The sequence below is a fragment of the Lottia gigantea genome (genome assembly GCF_000327385.1).
Source record: "Lottia gigantea unplaced genomic scaffold LOTGIsca_59, whole genome shotgun sequence".
Taxonomy (NCBI): Eukaryota; Metazoa; Mollusca; class Gastropoda; family Lottiidae; genus Lottia; species Lottia gigantea.
In genome coordinates, this window is record NW_008710013.1 from 824724 (window position 1) to 844589 (window position 19866).

A 19866-nucleotide genomic window follows, 5' to 3' on the forward strand; every position below is an offset into this window, starting at 1 on the left:
CTCAGGTCCTGCTAATAGTTGTCTGAGGGAGCAAATACAAAGTATTGATGACCTCGGCTGTAATTACATTAAAAAAAAGATAGCTTGCCAGGCAAGGTAACATACGCCCACTACCAGATGTCAGAAATGATAAAAGAGTCTGTAGTGGTTAATTATGTGAAACCAATCATCCGATTGTTACTAATTTCATGCTTTACTCAGGTCTCATACCAATATTCATAAAAAAAAGAATAAAAAAAAATGTAGTCTCTATCAGGCCTACAAGCCAAATTAGACGCACAGAATTAATTAGAGGGTCATAACTCCAAAACTATTCATTCAATTATTACCATTTTTATACGCCCACATCGCTCTATGTGGACGTATGTTGTCGGCACCCCTGTCCGTCAACATTTGCTTGTAAACGCTCTAAAAACTAGACTTTTTGATGGAATCAAATGGAATTCGATATGTGTATACAAATTATAAAACGAAGATCAGGTTCGAATTTGAGCTATTTTCGACCGTTAGGAGCAAAGTTATTGCCCTTGCCCCATAATCTTGAATAAGTTTCAACAAGATCAGATAATCAAAAGAACCTGTAAGGAATTGTCGCCTGTGGATTGAACAGTTGCACAATATAGCTAATAGAGTGAAACGTCAAGTCAGACACGATATTTCGGTGAAAAATTATCCGAACCTCACGAAAATCGATAGGGATCATCTTCATAATGACATTGACAAACAAAATCAAAAGAATCTGTGAAGAATTATTGCCTGTAGAGTGAGCACGAACCATATGTGAACGGATGGACGGACGGACAGGGTGATTACAATAAACGCCCATCTTAGGTGTGGGCGTATAATGAAAAGATAAAGCCCAAGATCTAAGTTGATGTCAATTTGAATTCAATTCCATAATCAAGCCTTATTGGGTCTATTTTGTGTATGTGAAAAGAATGTCATTATTACAAAAATTGGACATAGTCGTATTTCATTGTCAAATTGAACAGTGTCATATTCCTTGAGATCAATTGTTGTTCATTGAAATTTTTCACAATCTGCTAGATTGTAGGTCACACTATTTTTTGTGAGGATTTCTCATTTCCTTTGGCTACTTAATCACCAAACGAAAATCTTAAAAGGGCTACTATTTATTTAACATTTTCCTTGATGTAATGTTAAGTCATCAAGAGCTATATCACTGGTATAAGATGTTCCCACATGTCCCTCTAATTCAATCTGTAATACACAATAAATTCAAATAAATTCATGAGTAATCTGCACTCTGACATGGGACTTATTACAGTTGAATAGTAATCAGTATCAGTTATGCTGACTGCATGTAGAATTTCACAGTTGCATTATTTTGAATGAATTTATCAGTATGGTAAACTATGATAACTACGAAATTTGAATTTCAATAATGACTTGGTGTAACATACCTTAAAAGAAGCTGGTGAGGGAACATTGATATTAACTCTATATCTGAGCCATCTATCACCTTGATCACCGGTTACTTGATGGATTAATTGTCTATTATTACCAATTCTTGCATATACTCTAAAATATCCCATACTCTGACCATACATATCAAAATAGAAATCTAAACAGTATTCTCCAGATGGGTACATTGGTGATGTCAGAAAAGCAGATTGACTGTAGTGTCCAGATGCTTCTACATACAGATAATGTCCTGTAATCAAATAAAGGAATAAATTAATAAATGCATAAGTAAAGTGATATCGTATTGCGTTTACAATTTAGAAAGTCGTTGTTAATTCACATAGTCAAACATCGTCTGGGATTCTTTTTCCAATGTTATTTTTTATGGTTTTAAATGATCTGTCGCTGGTTCCAAGCTCAGCCATGTGCACTTATCTTTATTTTGAGTAGCTTATCTTTATTGAAACACAAAGCTTTCCTTATAAAGAAAATGGCAAATTACCAAGGGGAGATCCTGAGTGGTCACCAGAAGGTCCAGTTCCTTGGCTTGGTGTCTTGCCTTCTCTAATTGCCCATCCTACTGAACCAGCTTCGTTCAACCAACCACAAGCTCCATTCTCAAATGTACATGTTCCCGGAGTTCCGTGTACGACTAAAATCACGTGGAAAATATATTACGTTACGTTAAGGACAAATGTTGTACCAGAGGATGTGAAAAATTAGTTTTGATAAAAGTATGTCAACTAGTCCATGGTCATCCCCATTTATATGTGTCCACAAAGCAGATTGTTCTCTCCATTGAAATTCATAAAAGTTACCATGGACAGTGTTTTCTGTCACACGCAACCAATAATTGATAAATAATAGCACCAACCACGTCAACGTATTAACTGGATTGGACAATAAAACCGGGTATTGACAATTCTAAAACTCATTTCATTATTTCATTCGAAACAGGGTACGTTTAGAAAATACATGAATATCTTCATCATCACCAAAAAGAGTAAATGTTTTTCATTTGAATGATACAGTGGTGTAACCTATTTTCGTGCATATAAGGATTCAACACAAAATTCAAAGTTAAAAAAACTGAATTTTTTTTTCTGTCTTAATTTTCCTCAGATATTCTACAAAATAAGTAAAATTGGTTTGTTTCGATTTTCTTTATGGATCCCTCACTTTGAGCCATATTTCATGAGTAACCAACTCGACAACGGCGACAAAATGCGTCACCCATTTCCGTATACAATGTTTGATCTATAAATAAGTCGAGAAAAACACGTTATATGGATACCCGGTGGTATAATTAACTTCCCTTAGTATTTATCTTTAATATCAGTTCATTATAACTAGTGACAATTCCTTCAAAGAACAACGATATATATAAAGAAAATAGTAATTGACAAAATAAGATACGTAGCGTGATTGCTAAAAGTCATTGAAACAACATAAGAATATGGAATTCCGATTACGGCTAGGGATTATAATGAAATTCGGCCGATAAAAAATTGTGACGTTTGATAATAAGTGACATCCGCCATTTTGTATTTGTCAAAGTATACATTAATACATTTTACCTTGCTTGAAACTACTGGATTCATTCTAATAGCTGACATTGTACAAATAACCCATGTTAATCAAAACAAGCAAAAACTGAGGTCACGCAAGGTCGCACATGTAAATTATCAAACATCTTCGGAAATATACGAAAAATAGGTTAGCACGAAATAAGGTTACTCGACTGTATAAACTTACTTGGTGCTTGAGTTGGGGTAGGTGCTGAAAGAGAAATGAAAGTTTATATTCAAGACCCATAATGTGGTGATCACAATTTTGTGATGGTAAATTATTTTCTTAGTTCAGAGGTTTTTAACCTGAGGGTAATTAATTACCTCTAATGAGGTAATTTTGAAATTATTTAGAGGTACCGAGTGCTTTGTAGTCTAGCATACAATTTGCAGAGAGAACCTAAGAGAAAATTATGAAATAGTAAGGAGTAGGGAAGAAGGGGTAATGCAATCGATCAACGATCCTGAAGGGGTAATAGAACGAAAAAGGTTGAAAACCCCTGAAATAGTTATTGATAGCCTACTCCCTGAAATTTTAACTTTCTCCTTGATGTTTGTGGTGAAGAAATATTAGCACCATTTACTTACTGTTCCCCGTGGATGTTGGTCTTGAAATACAACCATATAAGATTTGAATCTCTTTGACATCAATGGGACTTAAATGGGTGCGTTGTCCAATGCTGACTCCGCGTTGTTTAGGAATGATGGTTGGCTTTCTTCGGTCTTGAGAAAATGCGTATGCACTGTAGTGCATGACGGATTCATAGTCGTATGGTTGCCCAAGTTCGTCGATAAAGCCGAGTTGATACTTGTCGAAATTTCGTTCATGACCTGTGAATAGAAAGTGAATACTTACTATTTCCTGTACCAGTTGGGCGTGGGATGCAACCATACAAAATCTGAATTTCCTTTATATCAATAGGACTGAGATGGGTTCTTTGTCCAATGGTAACACCTCTTTGTTTAGGAATAATTGTTGGCCTCCTTCGATCTTGAGAAAAGGCGTATGCACTATAATGCATAACTGACTCGTAGTCATAAGGTTCTCCAAGTTCGTCAATGTATCCTAATTGGTACTTGTCGAAATTATGTTCCCGACCTACAACGACATTGAATTGTGCATGTCTCATAATGCAAAAAGCTTTAAATAGGAGTATCCCATTCTAATCCTTTAAGGTTCTGCCCTGTTGATGACACTTTTGTTCAGTACTGATGGAGCTATAACGTCATGCGCTACCATTATCAATCGTTACAATATCATACCAATACATTAACTGGTGCGCAATGTGGCAAACACGTAATTGTTGGATATATTAAAAAAAATACATTAGAAATTATTTCTACCGGAATCACTGGCGGTAATGACGCGGGTGTCACCAGCGAGGCAGGGCATGCTTATCCTTCCTGTTTGCGACAAGGTTTGTCAAAGCTATTTGTGTTTACTTGTTAGTCTGATAGGTCGACGACTGCTGGCGGACAAGAGTGTTACCGAGATCATTCTTCAACCTATTGACTTCAGGCATGCAGAAAGTTATGCAGTGTTGTCAAACCCAGACGAAAGAGTAGCTAATATTGATTATTTGGTTTGTTTGTCTGTGAATGCAGTCATGTGCGAACCAAGTTCTAGATAGATACGAAAAAGGTATACCTACAATGATCATTGGTATTGAACGCCGGTATTTAATCAACTATCGACAGCAGATTAAATTGATGTATTTCTACCCCACCTTTTCAATACTTACCTGATTGAATATTGCTGAAGTCGATAGTGACGTAATTATCTCTGTCGTGTCGACTTTGTTCATGCCACATTCCTAAAGCATGGCTAATTTCATGCATAATGGTACCAATTCTTAGACAGCCTCTTCCTAACGTTACAGCTGAAGATGAGAATCCCATACCAACCGGAGTATGACAACTGCAAAGTAAAAGAAAAGGATAATGAAAGTATTGTGAGTAAGACTTAAACATATAATACAGCAAACATCTGATGGCCAAATATTGGTTGGTGCCAAGATGATACATGTAGTATTTGAAAAAATGATCATTTTTGAAGATTATTTGACATGATTGATTTGGAAAGCTTATCAAATGTTTAGCTTTTATTATTGATTAATGCATCGGGTTTAGATAGCCTTATATGACCGAAGTCTACATATCGACTTACCCAGATCCAGAAACGAATCTAATGTACCGCTGTTCACCATTATGGGGAGTAAAGGTGATACAATTTTGACCATTAACTCTAGTTTTATCTTCTATAGTTTTCATTGCATTTCTAATCGACGTCTGATCGAATGAAGCTGAAATGGATTGAAATTGATTATTGAGATTGTTAATAACATAGAAGATGGTAGGTGTCTAGACCACGAAATTGTATCTCGTTAAGAAATAAACTTTATACTTACAATAAGCCGAAGAGATTTCGTATGGCAACATACCATTTGGCCAAATCTTTCTTTTATCTACTATAGAATTCCTATCCTATTTAATACAAATAGTAACAATTTATCATCTTAATTCTCACTCACGAAATTGGTGTCCTTTTTTGGAAAAATATCAATATTGTTATTCAGAATACCTTCGTATATCTGAGCCAAAAATCACGATCTTTATTCAAAATTTTAGTTAATGCTGTTTTATTTACCAAAACTTTTCATAACAGCATTATTTTTAGCGTAAACTTTTCTACGATGCTAAATAATTTCTTAAATGCTCCGTATCTATGTGCATCCATCTGCGTGGTTAAGTTTTCATGTGTCTATATCTTATCTTATGGTTGTGTGTAATGTCGTGAAAACTTACATTCGGATCTTCACCCTCTCTCAATTCAATATCACCTTCAAATAATCCTGAAACATACAATTATTTTATGTAGTTTGTTTATTGACCATCATTTCAACCTCGCAATCTGGGAGAAAAAGAGAAAAAACTACAGTTAAATGTGCTTTTTTGTAGAACTGGTCTGGAACACAGGAACTTTTTAACAGATATTTAATTAACCAATCTATTTGAATGTTGGAACACAACTCCAACTGCATTTACTGACATCACCATCTAATCCTTGCATTCTCATTTCTTAGATACAGTACTTACCGGGATTTTCTTCTGGAAAGTCTTCATTAAAAACATCCGGTCCGAAAAATTGCTGAAATATTGATACATTATGTTTCAAAGGCATTAATTGGCCTGTTGATATTTGGTCTCACAATATGAATGGATGTGAAATTCAAAACTGTTGCTAATATGCTGAAGATTGAAGGTACGTTTATTAGCATCAATAACAAAACCAATGACTTACTTGCGACTTTTCGTCAACTGGAATACACAGTACAGTGCTTAGAAGAGAGAGAAAAACCAAGAGCGACCTCATCTCGACAGTGTTTAGATGAGAAATAAACTATTGAAGATAAGGTTTTGACTTATCTTTATAGTCGTTCAGATTAAAAACACTCCTTTCATTAGCAATTCTGACCTCTTTATTTCTAAAGAATCTTCGGAATGTAAATTTCAGACGAAGATGAATCTTGGTATCGATCCTCAAAACCAGATGGTTTACTCGGTGACACATCGTTAATCTGAACGAGATGTCTGATATAATTCAATATGTAGCCTATTCCGATGCCCATGGAGACCTCCATCCTCCTTTCTTTGATGTCATAAAGTTTTCTCGGGTATGAAATTAAGATAAATATTTTGTTTCAAATTCATACAGGGGGAAAGAAAGAAATTATTCCTGTACTTGGTCGGCTAACTAATCATCACTTGAGGAGATACATACCTAGTTTTATGTTCAAAATACGCTAATTAGAGAACATTATGAACATTTCTAGATTAGCAAGCTTGTTTGATTACTTATTGTATTTCATCCAATCAAGAGGCCTCAAAATCAGCGAGATTGAGACTGTAGTTTTATTCCAGAATGATTTGATATAGAACGTATTGGGAGTTGATGATACTTTGATGGTATGATCTTAGCCTGTTGCTTACTGTGGAAGGTGATCAAATCATCGGAATAAATTGCATGTAGGATCCAGTCGGTCAGATGAGACAATTAAAAATTGAAAAAATAGTTGTACCACTGTCCTGACAAATTTTGCAATTTGCACGGTGTTCATCAAGGGTGTAGGTTATGTTTCAATGCCAGTCAAGCTCTGATTATAATCCAATGTTAAATTAAGTGTTCAGATTATGTCAAGTAAGTAATTTAATGTTCTACTCCGTTAGAAACATCACATAACTCAGCCATAAGCCTTTGAATTAGGGATCATTACTCATATTCAGCAGCTCTATTCAGATTCACCTTGCTAGACTCAAAACAGTTTTTTCTTTTGTATAATTCCAGGCCTCAATGGGTTGGTTTCCAGGCCCTATTATACGCTTCTCGTCTTGAAACTCGTGCTATGCCTAACGAATGCCCGACCGTGCCATTACCAGAACTCACACCCTCCAAGCCATTAGCTATCGATCAACACAGCCAATACTTACTTGAACAGCATGATATGGGCCACACTGGGTCACCGATGGTAGCCACGGGTGATGGAAATTACCTCTTCAATGTTGCTAGTATTGCAACTTACGGCCACGAGAACTTTTCATCGTTGCTTCGAGTACGGACCTGTATCCAGATGTGCCTCAACGAAGAAACGTACCTAAGAAGGTCAGATGCTGCTGTCATGTCATATCTCCGGATTGCATTGCCTCTTCAACTGATGGTTCATATTCGTCGGCATGGACAATCATGGCTTTGGCTGATGTACTGAAGACAACAATCACTTCTATCTATCCGCCAGTAAATGGGCTACAGGATCATGCTTTCCTTCATCTGAACACCTCCTTCAAACCGAGTCAACCAATACATGGCACTGGAGAGATACTCATCATGTGGACCAACACAGCTATCAACGACAAGGGTTACTGGAAACCTGTGAGCCTCATACCCAACATCTATTCCGTCTGTGATGATTTCAATCCTCAGTTCCACAGCACGTTTGAAAATTGCCAAGACAGCCCCCTGCCATCACCTTTCCCCAGTTGTTCTACACATTCACCAATGTCTTCTTCTCATGCATCATCATTGGAACTCCACTTGTCCGTTCCAGACTCCCCAGTTGACGATAGAAGACGAAATGATTTATTTGACCAGGATAACATCCACACACAGCCTATTATGAAACTCGATGTCGTCCCCGATTTCGAATCTTTGCCGAATGGAAAATTTATGTCGGCCAAGGAGGTTTTTCTGCGTATAAAGGAATGCAGGCGTATATTCGAGGAGTGTCCGGCTGGGAATAAATCACATGAATGGCTCTTAGTGAACAATAAACTTAATGTGGTCCGCTATTCAAAAGATTTGAAACGCGAGTACTATGATGATTGTGGCATCTGGAACAGTAAGAACAGTCGTACCCACATTCAGGATTATTCAAGCATCAAGTGTATTTTCAAAAGAGGTGACAGCTACTGTACACGACATGTGAAGTCCGGAAAAACTGTTTATTTGCCGGTTCAACCGCAGCCAGGCGTCATTACAATGCATCGATACCAGACAGTTTTGAAGTCTGACGCTTCTTTCAAGAAACACGTCACGTACTTTACATCGACCGATGACACCTATTTAAGTGACATTGCTCTTTTTGAATATGAGGGAATATATAGAGTTAACGAATCAGAAAAGCTGAGAACAAACCCGAAAACATTCCAAAACATCGAAGACGAGATAAAAGTAAAACCACCGAAAAATATATATGTTGATCTAAATAGGGAAGATTCTCTCTTGGGTCCAAAAGACACTAAACAAATTCGAAATTTGAAATATCGAAAAGCTAAAAAAACAGAAGCACCAAGTGCTAATGTTGCAGATGAAATTCTGTGTGTGCTGAAAATGTTAAACGAACATCCATTTGTGCAACATGTATCTCATCATAAGAACAAAGTGCTACAAATATGCTACATTGAAGAACAGCTCGCGGATTTAAAATTTTTCCTGAAGAACAGTGATTCCTCTATCATTGGTGTAGATAGGACGTTTAATTTGGGACCTTTCTTTGTTACTTGTCTTGTGTACAAAAACAACAGAGTGTTGAGAAGAGAAACGAATGACCATCCCATATTTATTGGACCTATGCTTTTACACAAGGATGCTACCGAAGTTTCAATTGAGGACTTCGAGATCCGATTCGACCAAAGTATCGAGTTTGGAACTGACAACGAGAGAGCGATGACAAAAGCTATTGAACATTCATTCCCAAATGCCACGCGACGACTATGTACAAAACACCTTAAAGATAATATTAAGTTTTATCTCCAAAATAAAGGTGTGAATTCAAAACTTCGGAAACAAATAATGGAGCATATTTTCGGTGATTCAGGATTGGTCAATGCTGACGATTCAATAACGTTTGAGCGACTGTCGATTGAAGTCAAGTCTTTATGTGGCAATTTTGAACAATTCGTTCATTACTTTGAGAAAGTTCTCAAAGAAAGGCTAGACACGTACGTGTTCCAACCACAAAGGGCTAGCAATATAAAGTCTCCAAAGTTGTGGACAAACAACAATGCTGAGTCTATAAATAGAGTTTTTAAATTTGCAATTAATTGGAAACCTAAATCGACACCTGAACTTATAAAGAAACTGTTTGATTGTGTTGATTACCAGTTTATGAACTTAAGAGCCGCTCTTCATAATACAGGGGATTATATGCTTACGACAATTGAGAAAAGATACTTAGTGTCTGAAAATTATTGGAGGGTACAAACAACAGAACAAAAAAGGTCGATATTTTTAACGTTTTTAAATAATAAGAAAAGAAAAAATCCCCCTGAAAATATCATTTCGTCAGATGAAAAGTACCAGGTATCAACTAAAGCTCGGGATGTAGCCAAGAAACCTTGCCAGAAAAACGCCCTGTGAACATGAGAACCTGTTCTCGTTAATGTATTGTGTATTTATTTTGATGTATTATTTGTTTCGTTATTCTTATTTTTTTTGTGAATAAATGGTGTGGTGGTACTGGCTTTGATGTATCTATTTATCTTGCCTACAATAGGCTTGTACCTGTCCTCGATAAATGCAAGACGGCATGAAACGTCAGTCAGCTCTTATAATGCGGACGGATATCAAAATGTCTTTGATTGTTGTTGTTGAACATAGTTTTCTACTTGCCACAGCCTGTTAGGTGGCATAAAGTGACTTCACTAGATAAAACAATTGCTCATAAGAGCTGATAAAAATGATTTATATTAAATTGAGGTGTTCGGTGGTCGTCGGTGGTCTTCGGTAGTCTTCGGCTGTGAAAAGACGCACCCGTAAATGTGACCTGTTTTATAATTGTGTACACGATTGACTTGGATTCCAATATTAAGAGAACACTAGTCATAATAATTGTCAGAAATAAAGCACTAAAATCTCTTCATAAAAGACACTAATGTTTCAAATTAGATACAACCAAGTCAATAATAATTCTAATAGCTTGGTCATCCTTGTCACTAATTGCTTATAAAATTTAACACTGCAAAATGTAAATCACGAAAAGATGCCGTAAATGCCATGACAGTGGTGTATTTAGGGGCCATAACAAATTCTCCGCCTTCCTAGATTATATAAATTTTACAAGGATCCCCAACATATTAAGTGCCCTATTAAATCCAGAAATGGGAGCCGAGGTCAATTAAATCCTCGCAATGCCACTGGACATGAATCTTGTATTTCGATTCTGAAATACTTGAATGAATCATAGAGAAAAAAAACTGACCTGTAGACATACATATTCAAATTGTAGTCCATGAGTCACAGTCCAGATATACGAAATTAAATAACTAAAATATCCATTTTAATCTATATCAATATAATTTATAATGAAATGAACGACAATGCAATAAGGAAATAATAGTATGTAACTCGAACACGTATATTTTTTTTATTTTCCTGAAGGGACATTTTGAAAGATTGCCTGTGTTGTTAGGCATATGATTGGATCTCATGTGACCTACAGTGGTGTAACCTATTTTCGTGGATATAAGGATTCAACACCGAATTTCGTCAAAGTTAAAAAAACGAAAAAAAAAATTTATGTCTTAGATGTTTCCTCATATATTCTACAAAATAATAGAAATTGGTTTATTTCGATTTTCTTAATGAATCCTTCACTTTGACCCATATTTCATGAGCAACCAACTCGGCAACGGCGGCAGAATGCGTCACCTATTTTCGTGTACAATGTTTTATCTATAAATAAGTCTAGAAAAACACGTTGTATGGATACCGGGTGATATAATTAACTTCTCTTAGTATTTATCTTTAATATCAATTCATTATAACTAGTGACAATTCCTTCAAAGAAGCACGATTAAAAAAAAAATAGTGACTGACAAAATAAGATACGTAGCGTGATTTATTGCTAAAAGTCACTGAAACAACAATAGAATATGGTCCACTTTGTGTTCCATAGAAATTTTCTGCTGACACCGAATCCGCTAATTGATCACGTGACTTCATTCGTTGGATTATATTCTAGCAGACGACACTTGGAATTCCGATTAACGCTCGGGATTATAATGAAATTCGGCCGATAAAAAATGGTGACGTTTGGTAATAAGTGAAATCCGCCATTTTGTATTTGTCAAAGTATATATTAATACATTTTACCTTGCTTGAAACTACTGGATTCACTCTACTAGCTGATATTATAGAGAAAACCCATGTTTATCAAAACAAACTAATGCGGAGGACGCGCAAGGTCGCTCATGTAAATTATTAATCCTTTCCGGAAATCCACGAATAATAGGTTTCCACGAAATTAGGTTACTCGACTATATATTATAGCACGTGCCTGAGTAGATGTAATTGTTTGTGAACTGTATTTTAAGTTGGTTAATGGTCGAAAGCTTGGCAATACGTCTAATGATGACGATCATTATTAGACATATTGACAAGCTTTCGTCAATTAACATATACATAAAATATGTCATTATGTTGACCCGGTATCATGTTTGTTTCATTTTATGTATGACTTCAATAACGCGTCTCGTTGGGGAGTGGCCATATCACTCAACATATTGTTATTTCTCATATACAGAAAACCTACTTCCGGTAATGATAGCTTCTGTTTGGCAAAAGTACAAAGAAGCCCAGCATCTTTCATATACACAAACATATAGAGTTTTGAAGGACAGTCATTTTTATACGCCCACGTGAAATGGCGTATATTTCCGTCACCCATATCCGTCCGGCCGTCCGTCCACAATTGCTCGTAAACACTCTACAAGACACAAGACGGATTTTGACAAAACTTGGTATGTGTGTTCGTAATCACCCAAGGATGAACCCTATTGAAAATCAGAAGAATCTAAAAATATTTAGTATGAGTTATTGCTCTTGTTTTTGAAAACTCGTTCAATTTATGGCTTGTAAACATTCTAGAAGGTTCAATTCTTGACAGATTTTGAAGAAACTTGGCATGAGTGTTTATCAAAAGAAGTGTATGACTGAAGGTTGAATATTTCATACTGGTGATTGTTACTGTACTGCTAAATATATTTATTTTAAATCAAAGCTGCCATTGGGCGTTTATTACCTTTCCTGGCTATCTTTCGGGTATGCCATTAAGCAAGCTTAAACACCGTGCTATGGACATTCCACAGGAGTGATTAGCTACGGATGTTCTATTCGATGCGAGGTCGTTGGAAAACATTGATCTCACAAGAACTTCAATGACCCTTTCCCATGTGCCTTACAAATGACATGAAATGAATGAACGCCATGCATTATGCAATGAGGGACATTAGGTATGACAGCGACAATAGCCCAACCTTCATAGATCTATAACTACAAGCTTGTATCATGCGGGGTCTCCGTTTAATGGTCCATCTGAACGCCCATACGATTTTCAAATGTCCCGATACCATGGGCGCAGACGTTGAGACACATTTTACTTCGTCAGTTAAAGGTTGAACTTCATAGCATTGTATTTTCATCCCAATAATCAGAGATTAGAGTTTTCAAGATATATCTGGCAAAAACAGACTGAATTGTATAGAGGAAAAACTAACGACGTGCCGCATAAGAGTGAACTATTTTTTTACTCATATTAGTGATATTACTTATTTCCATTACCATATGACATGTCTTGGAATGCAACTTTATAATATTTGAATCTCCTTAATGTCAATGGGACTGAGATGAGTTTTTTGTCAAATGCTGACTCCACGCTTTTTGGGATGATGCACGGGGACCTGTTTCTATCAGTAGTCGACGCTCTCTATGACTCTTTCATATACTATCATAGAGAGCGTCGAGTATACTATCAAAGAGAGACTAAAAACAGGTGGGATGATAGTTGGCTTTCTTCGATCTTTTGCAAAATATTAGTTCAATTGTAGTGCATAACAGATTCATAGTCGTATGGTTCACCCAGCTCGTCGATGTTTGTGTATTTGACAAAATTATGTTCCCGCCCTGCAAGTAAACCCACATTATTTATCATTTATCAGTTTTGGAACAGGACTTGTATGAAAAAATATATGAGCGCATCAGTTTATTAAACAGCTAATGTCAATCTATTTTCCGCGGGGTCTTGGGATGCAACCATATACGATTTGAATCTCTTTGATATTGGTTTTTATTTTAGAACAGAATAATGTCAATGATAAGGGGTCATTCTATCATTCAAAGAAAGGTAACTAAAATGAGTGAATATTTTTCATTATTGAAATCCAATTATATGAATCTTTACTTTTATGATAAAAATTAGTTATCAGGTCAAGTAAATAAACTAGTGGAAAACTGTCAAGACGACGTGAGATTGTTGGAACTTACCCTGAACCATCGGCAAATCTTATATACTGTTTCTGATTTGTATGAGGTGTAAAATGGATACATGTTTTACCATTTACTTTGGTTTTCTCTTCAATGGTTCTCATGGCATTTCTAATTGAGCTCTGATCACTTGAAGCTGCAATACAAAATCGACTGGGTCAAAATTCGTCCACGCAGAAACACGCAGCAAAGTGATGTTTCCTTCGTATCCAAATGAACTATCTGTCAGGTTTGGACAGGTTTCGATTTGTATGATGGTAATTGGTAACTCAACACTTACAGTAGTGTGATGAAATGTAATATGGTAAAACTCCACCATGCCACAGCTTATTCTTGTCAGTAATAGCATTTCTATTCTAAAATAATGAGAAACTAGAGCCACTCGTGGCACAGAGTGGGACTTTGCAAATGTAGCAAATTGCAAAAGACCCCGAAAAAATCATCCTTCCACGATAATTAGATCAAGCGCAAGAACAGTCTAAAGTTGAGAAATTTTCATTTTTTAGAAGATTCTAATACCGGAAGTAGACGTCAGACCTCACAAATGAAAGTATCAGCAGATAGCCAAGGTCAATGCCCTTTGATCTTGTAAAAGAGAAGGTCTAAAAAGGTCAAGATCAAGAGATATACGTCATCAAAATTTCTAATTGCACACGACTATAAAACCGGAAGTTGACATAGGACAGCAAATATGAAAGTACAAAATTAATAGATAGCCAATGCCAATGACGTTTAATCCTACAAAGGTCAAGGTCAACAAAGATCAAGGTCAAAAATTGAAAATTTTCAATTTCCAAAACCTGTTCCTTTTTTTGAACTAAGAAGCGGAAACAACCGAAATTCTAAGACAAAGTGGCTCACAATATGAGGTAAATGTATGCAAAGTTCCATTTTGAACAAACGTATACTTTGCGAGTTATGCTCCTGGCCAAAAATATCAATAATGAGTGATATAACCAAATGTGCCACGCCCACCTTAATTTTTTTTTGCATAGGGTAATTGATATTCCAAATGTTATGTTGTGTTTTAAATTTCAAGCTTCTACATTATTCAGGTCAAAAGATATAGGTCAACAAATGTCAACAAAGGTCAAAATCGAAAAATTAAAATATCCAAATGTTAAAACCCGTTCCTTTTTTGAAACTATAAAGCTGAAACAACTGAGCTGTTAACACAAACTGGCCAAACGGATGAGGTAATTGTGTGCAAAGGCCCTTTTTTAACAAACGTATCCTATGCGAGTTATGCCCCAAAATGTAAACAATTAGTAATTCAACCCGGGTGTGCCACGCCCACCCCAATTTTTTGGTCATAGGTGAATTCATATTCAAAGTGTCTAGTTGTATTCCAAATATCAAGGTTCTACATAAAATAGGTCATAAGATATACATACACCAAGATCAAAATGACACCAATATGGTAAAACAAAACTCAAATTTGAAAAAATCACCAATTTCAATTTTGCTTTAAAAAAGCAATTGTTCTATATCTATGTTAAGTGCATGAAAAGCACATTAGGAAACCTAAAAAAATAACCCTCTAGGTTAATTAGGTCAGGTGCTAGAGCAGTCGAAAGTTGCGAATTTGGCTTTTTACGGATAGCTATAGAACCGGAAGTGCATATCGGAGGTCAAAGGTCAAAGTATCAAATGATAGCCAAGGTCAATGACTGACCATATGAAGGTCAAGGTCATCAAAGGTCAAGGTCACATGGTGTGATCGTTTTAAGCTTTAAAAAATTTCAACCGGAAGTTGCAAAAAAGCAAAAGCGAAATTCAAAATTCGGCTCCCAATGTTTTTTGCGCAATCGATTGCGGAATACATTCACATCAAATTTGAGTATATCAACATTTACCCTGAGGCCCCATTTTGAGTTTTACAAAAGTGTGTTTTTTCAATATGGCGGCCAAAGTATCACTTCCGGTCTGGATTTTATTTTCTTTGTTTTTTTGTAATAGCATTTAATTACGATCAGCATAAATTTCGTTGACCTATTTCAATTACACCGGAAGTTATTCGACCGGAAGTGGATTGTCTTTTCAATTGATTCCCCGTTTAAAACCGGAAGTAAAGTTAAATATTTGACAACTACATATTATTTACTTTAGTGATGCCCCTTTGCATATTAAATTTCAGATCAATCGATGCAAAAACAAAAAAGTTGCAAAAAAATTGCAAAATTTGATCGAAAAAAGTGAGCGACAAATTTTCGAATTACGTAATTTTTCAAGTGCTATCAGATCAGAAATTACAGACACATTCTAAAAATGGAAGTCCGCAGAAAATCGACGCAAAAATGCGCCTTCTAGAGCCGATTTTCGACTTTTTGCACATGTTGAACTGTGGCATTTTCCGGCATTTTTCATTAGACCACATGGTGCAGAAAAGTAGGATGTAAACTCCATTCATTTCATTTCATTTCTGTTTACGTACTGGTCGTTCCAAAGGATTTGATCTGTCCAAAAACAATCTTTCCTTCCTAATGAAGCGATCATTCTCCAATTATATCAGCACGGCAGCCATACTAACAACTTTTTACGTGTCGTAACTTTACAACAATATTTACAACATACGACATCGTAAAAACGGTTGTGAATTTATATTACAACTTACAACATCGTAAATCATAAATTACGTTATGACTACCTTGTGGATACGGGACCAGGGGCGGCGATCTGTTTTGAAAAGGGGGGGGGGGGGGGGGAACATCTTTTGTGAGTACTGGGACAACTATCATCTAGGTAAAAATAATTATCACCTAGGTGAAAATTGAAGGTTTTTAGTTCAAAATAAAAACTGAAATATGTCGAATGTGAGCCACCGTATACTGCAGAAATATGTGATAACTTGAAACTATTCCTGAATCCAAAATGGCCTACACCTTGGTAACCAGTATAAACAAATTATTTTTATAACACTAGACTTAAACATACCTATATTAAAACATATACTAAATCATCAAAACATAATGTTTACACTGGAAAAGTGTATACAAGCACTGTACAAGAATCTATGACATACTTAATTGAACAAACTTCAATTTGAACCATATACAATCTTGATGGCAGAACAAACCATTCTACGTGTACTAGAACTAAGTACTAAGGCAGAATGACCATACGGATAAGAAAGAAAACAACTTAGATGGTCATTACAAAAGCTCAGAAAGGACCCAGGTTTAATAGAACTCAAAGAGATAAGTTAATACTGTGAACTAAATACAATTAATTACAATTATATCAATTTAATCACACTCTTTAAAATATGTGAAATGTTGTCTTAACTTTTTCACCAATTAAATTGGGAATCCAAAACACAAAACTGAAAACTGGCATTTATAGTTCAACATTGTGATCTACAATGAACACTAAAAATTAATCTGAAACTCTGACCCAAAATCATAATTGAAATGAAATGAAACTAACACGGTGGTCATCATTTAAAATACATCTGGAAACAAAGATTTACATAAAGATGGTATACCATTCTCCAAACAACTTCTAATCTTTTTGGTGACATGGACACCTGCTTGCTGTGTCATAACATAATCATTATACCTGGATGGTGTCGATAAGGCCTGGTTCATCAGCTTCTTGAGTCTGAATAGGTTCTTGAGGTTTATCATCATCTGGTGGTGAATTAATTTTGAAAGGATACAGTAGTTTCAGTGGGCTTTCGATTCTTATTACAAATTCTAACCATCGCTACAATTTATAACCATTTATAACTTTATGTCCATTATGTCGACTATCTATGTGAGAGTTTCTTAATTCAAATCAATTCTTTTCGCCATCTGTTCCAATGATGATCCATTATTAGTTTAAGGTGTTTCATTCGTTTTGTATGAGTGTCTGTCGTAAATGTAAAATCAGCATCATCAGGGGGATTTCTGTCAGCTATTCTATAGCCAAATATCAAATGGCATGACGTGAGGGGTTCTTCATAATCATTAGATGTGACGTAAAATATGGGTATTGAATTTAGCACCATTTCTGCTTCGAGAATTACAGTTATAAGACGATAGTCGAAGGTACTGATCTTCTTGCGCAAAAACTACGAAAGCTTCTGAGAAAAACACCAGGTGTTAGATTAGGTGAATAGCTCTAGTGACGCAACAGATAAACAGGCTAATCCATATCTTGGAACTGTCCCCAGTAGAAGATTTGGTATATAAGGTTGGTGATTCGGCGCTTACTCTAAATTGTGGTAAAGGAGGTGCATCAAGGTAACTATAAGGATTCGCAGCAAGTCTTCGACAAGAGAAGATCAATTCGAGGATCAATTGGTAGGCGACAGCAGTATGGTCGGAAAGGTACATCTTTGTAAGTAAATAGATTTCATGTCTTTTAATCCAAGAACTAAAGTTTTCCATGTATGTTAACAGTTTCCATCTAAATCTTGTTGATCTTTGCATAGTTCCTGGAACAATAGCTTGAAATGAACTAGAGGATAGAGTAGAGGATAAGCTATCTGAAGATTGTATTCCAAATGAAGTTCTTGAGAAACTTTCGTCTTCTTCGGAGAATCAATTTTGGACTTCGCGTTTGACATTTCTTCGTTTGATAGTCTCAATTTACATATGACGTAAAATTCATAGGCTTACATCATCAATGTGTATATATTTGAGTAAGTGATGATCATCTTCTTCATACTTCTCTATGTGGTGTTTGATCGTTTCATTTAACAGAAAGGGACTGAATGTAACACCAAATACAGCTCGGGTAAATCTTAGGGTTATGATATTCTGCTCCTCAATGTGGTCGACCCAAAGGAATCTCAAAACACCCGTGTCTTCCTTTGCTATGCGAACCATGAGAAACGCATTTTCTATGTGAGAGCGATTTTAAAACTTCTAAATCTGATGATGATGTCCATTATCTTTTGAGTAAGTATTGGTCCTGCATGTACACAATCATTCAAAGAGGTTCCATTCGATCATAGACGATTCTTAGTTTGGTAGTAGACTTTTCATTCCTCACTGCGGCATTGTGTGATATATAGTGTATATTTTCATTGGGAGGTTCAGATTTTTTTCTGTGTCAACTACTTCTACTATTCCTCTCTTAAGTTGGTCCTTGATTACGTTGTCATACTCCATAAGGATGTTTGGTTCTCGTTGAAGGCGCTTTGGAAGATGTTTTAATCGTTTCAAGCTCAAGTCATAATTTTCAGGCAAAGGAGGATGCATAGATTTCCATGCTAAGCTCGCTTCATAATATCTTCCATTGCAGTTTATCTTCTCAATGAATTCTTCATAGACTGATTTAGAGTTGATTCCAAGAGATTCGAAATGGATAAGTTTGGAGGTTAAGCTATCTGTAGTCATGGTTGGTCCAGAGAGTACTCACCCTACTTTGGTGTGAATATCTATAGGACCTTCCTCCCCCGTTCCATTTTACCAGTAACGAAGTTCCAGTATTGATCAGACCCAATTAGAATATCAATGGGAAGACCGCCAAACGTGTAATCTACGAACCAAAGTCGAGATCGATGAGGATAGGCTTGATGTGTCTGAGCATCACCTATATATGGTACTACATAAGCTGTTATCTTTATTTCAGTAGCAGCTTCGGTCTTCACACAGAATTCTACAACATCGACAGTAAGAATTCTTCCGATGTTCCAAAGGTCTTTTCTGTCTGCCTTTTACTTGAAGGGTCAAAGATTTCGAACTTCTTTCGGTTATGAATGTCCGGGCTATTATTTTGGTGTGTAGATTGGCTTCCATCCCATTGAGTTTCGGGTTTAGTTGTAGGAGTGTCTTGTTGAGTTCCCATGCTGTCGTTGTGGTAATCTATCTTTGTCACTTGTATTTGCTGGACAGATTACGATACTCGCAATTGTTGCATCTCATATTGGTAGGACAATCTCTGGAACTATGGCCCTTGCAGAAGAATATGAAACATCTTCCAAATTTTCTAAAGATGCCCTTCCTTGCATGGATGTTTCGGTTTTACAGCTGCTGAAGGGTGTTTCTGCAGTAGGTACATTAGGTTTGTCCTGAAGGTGAGTCCTGTGTGTAAAGAGCTGTTGCTGCTGCAGATATTAGGAAGGCT

General features: G+C 36.1%; 2 protein-coding genes across 2 annotated transcripts; one reads left to right on the forward strand and one right to left on the reverse strand.

Moving 5' to 3' along the window:
* Positions 1-1119: 1119 nt before the first annotated feature.
* On the reverse strand, positions 1120-6332 carry LOTGIDRAFT_194410 (hypothetical protein). Its single transcript, XM_009063641.1, has 11 exons — positions 6295-6332; positions 6090-6141; positions 5799-5845; positions 5402-5477; positions 5161-5296; positions 4736-4911; positions 3582-3824; positions 3181-3204; positions 1928-2077; positions 1425-1675; positions 1120-1221 (listed from the first exon to the last, which is right to left on the reverse strand). Exons 4-11 carry the CDS (start codon positions 5430-5432, stop codon positions 1138-1140), a joined length of 1095 nt encoding a protein of 364 aa, XP_009061889.1. The 5' UTR covers positions 5433-5477; positions 5799-5845; positions 6090-6141; positions 6295-6332; the 3' UTR covers positions 1120-1137.
* A 1402-nt stretch (positions 6333-7734) lies between these two features.
* Positions 7735-9906, forward strand: LOTGIDRAFT_166572 (hypothetical protein; the record flags this gene model as incomplete). Its single annotated transcript, XM_009063642.1, has 1 exon — positions 7735-9906. The coding sequence occupies one exon, from the start codon at positions 7735-7737 to the stop codon at positions 9904-9906; it is 2172 nt and encodes a 723-aa protein (XP_009061890.1).
* Between the last annotated feature and the right edge of the window lie 9960 nt (positions 9907-19866).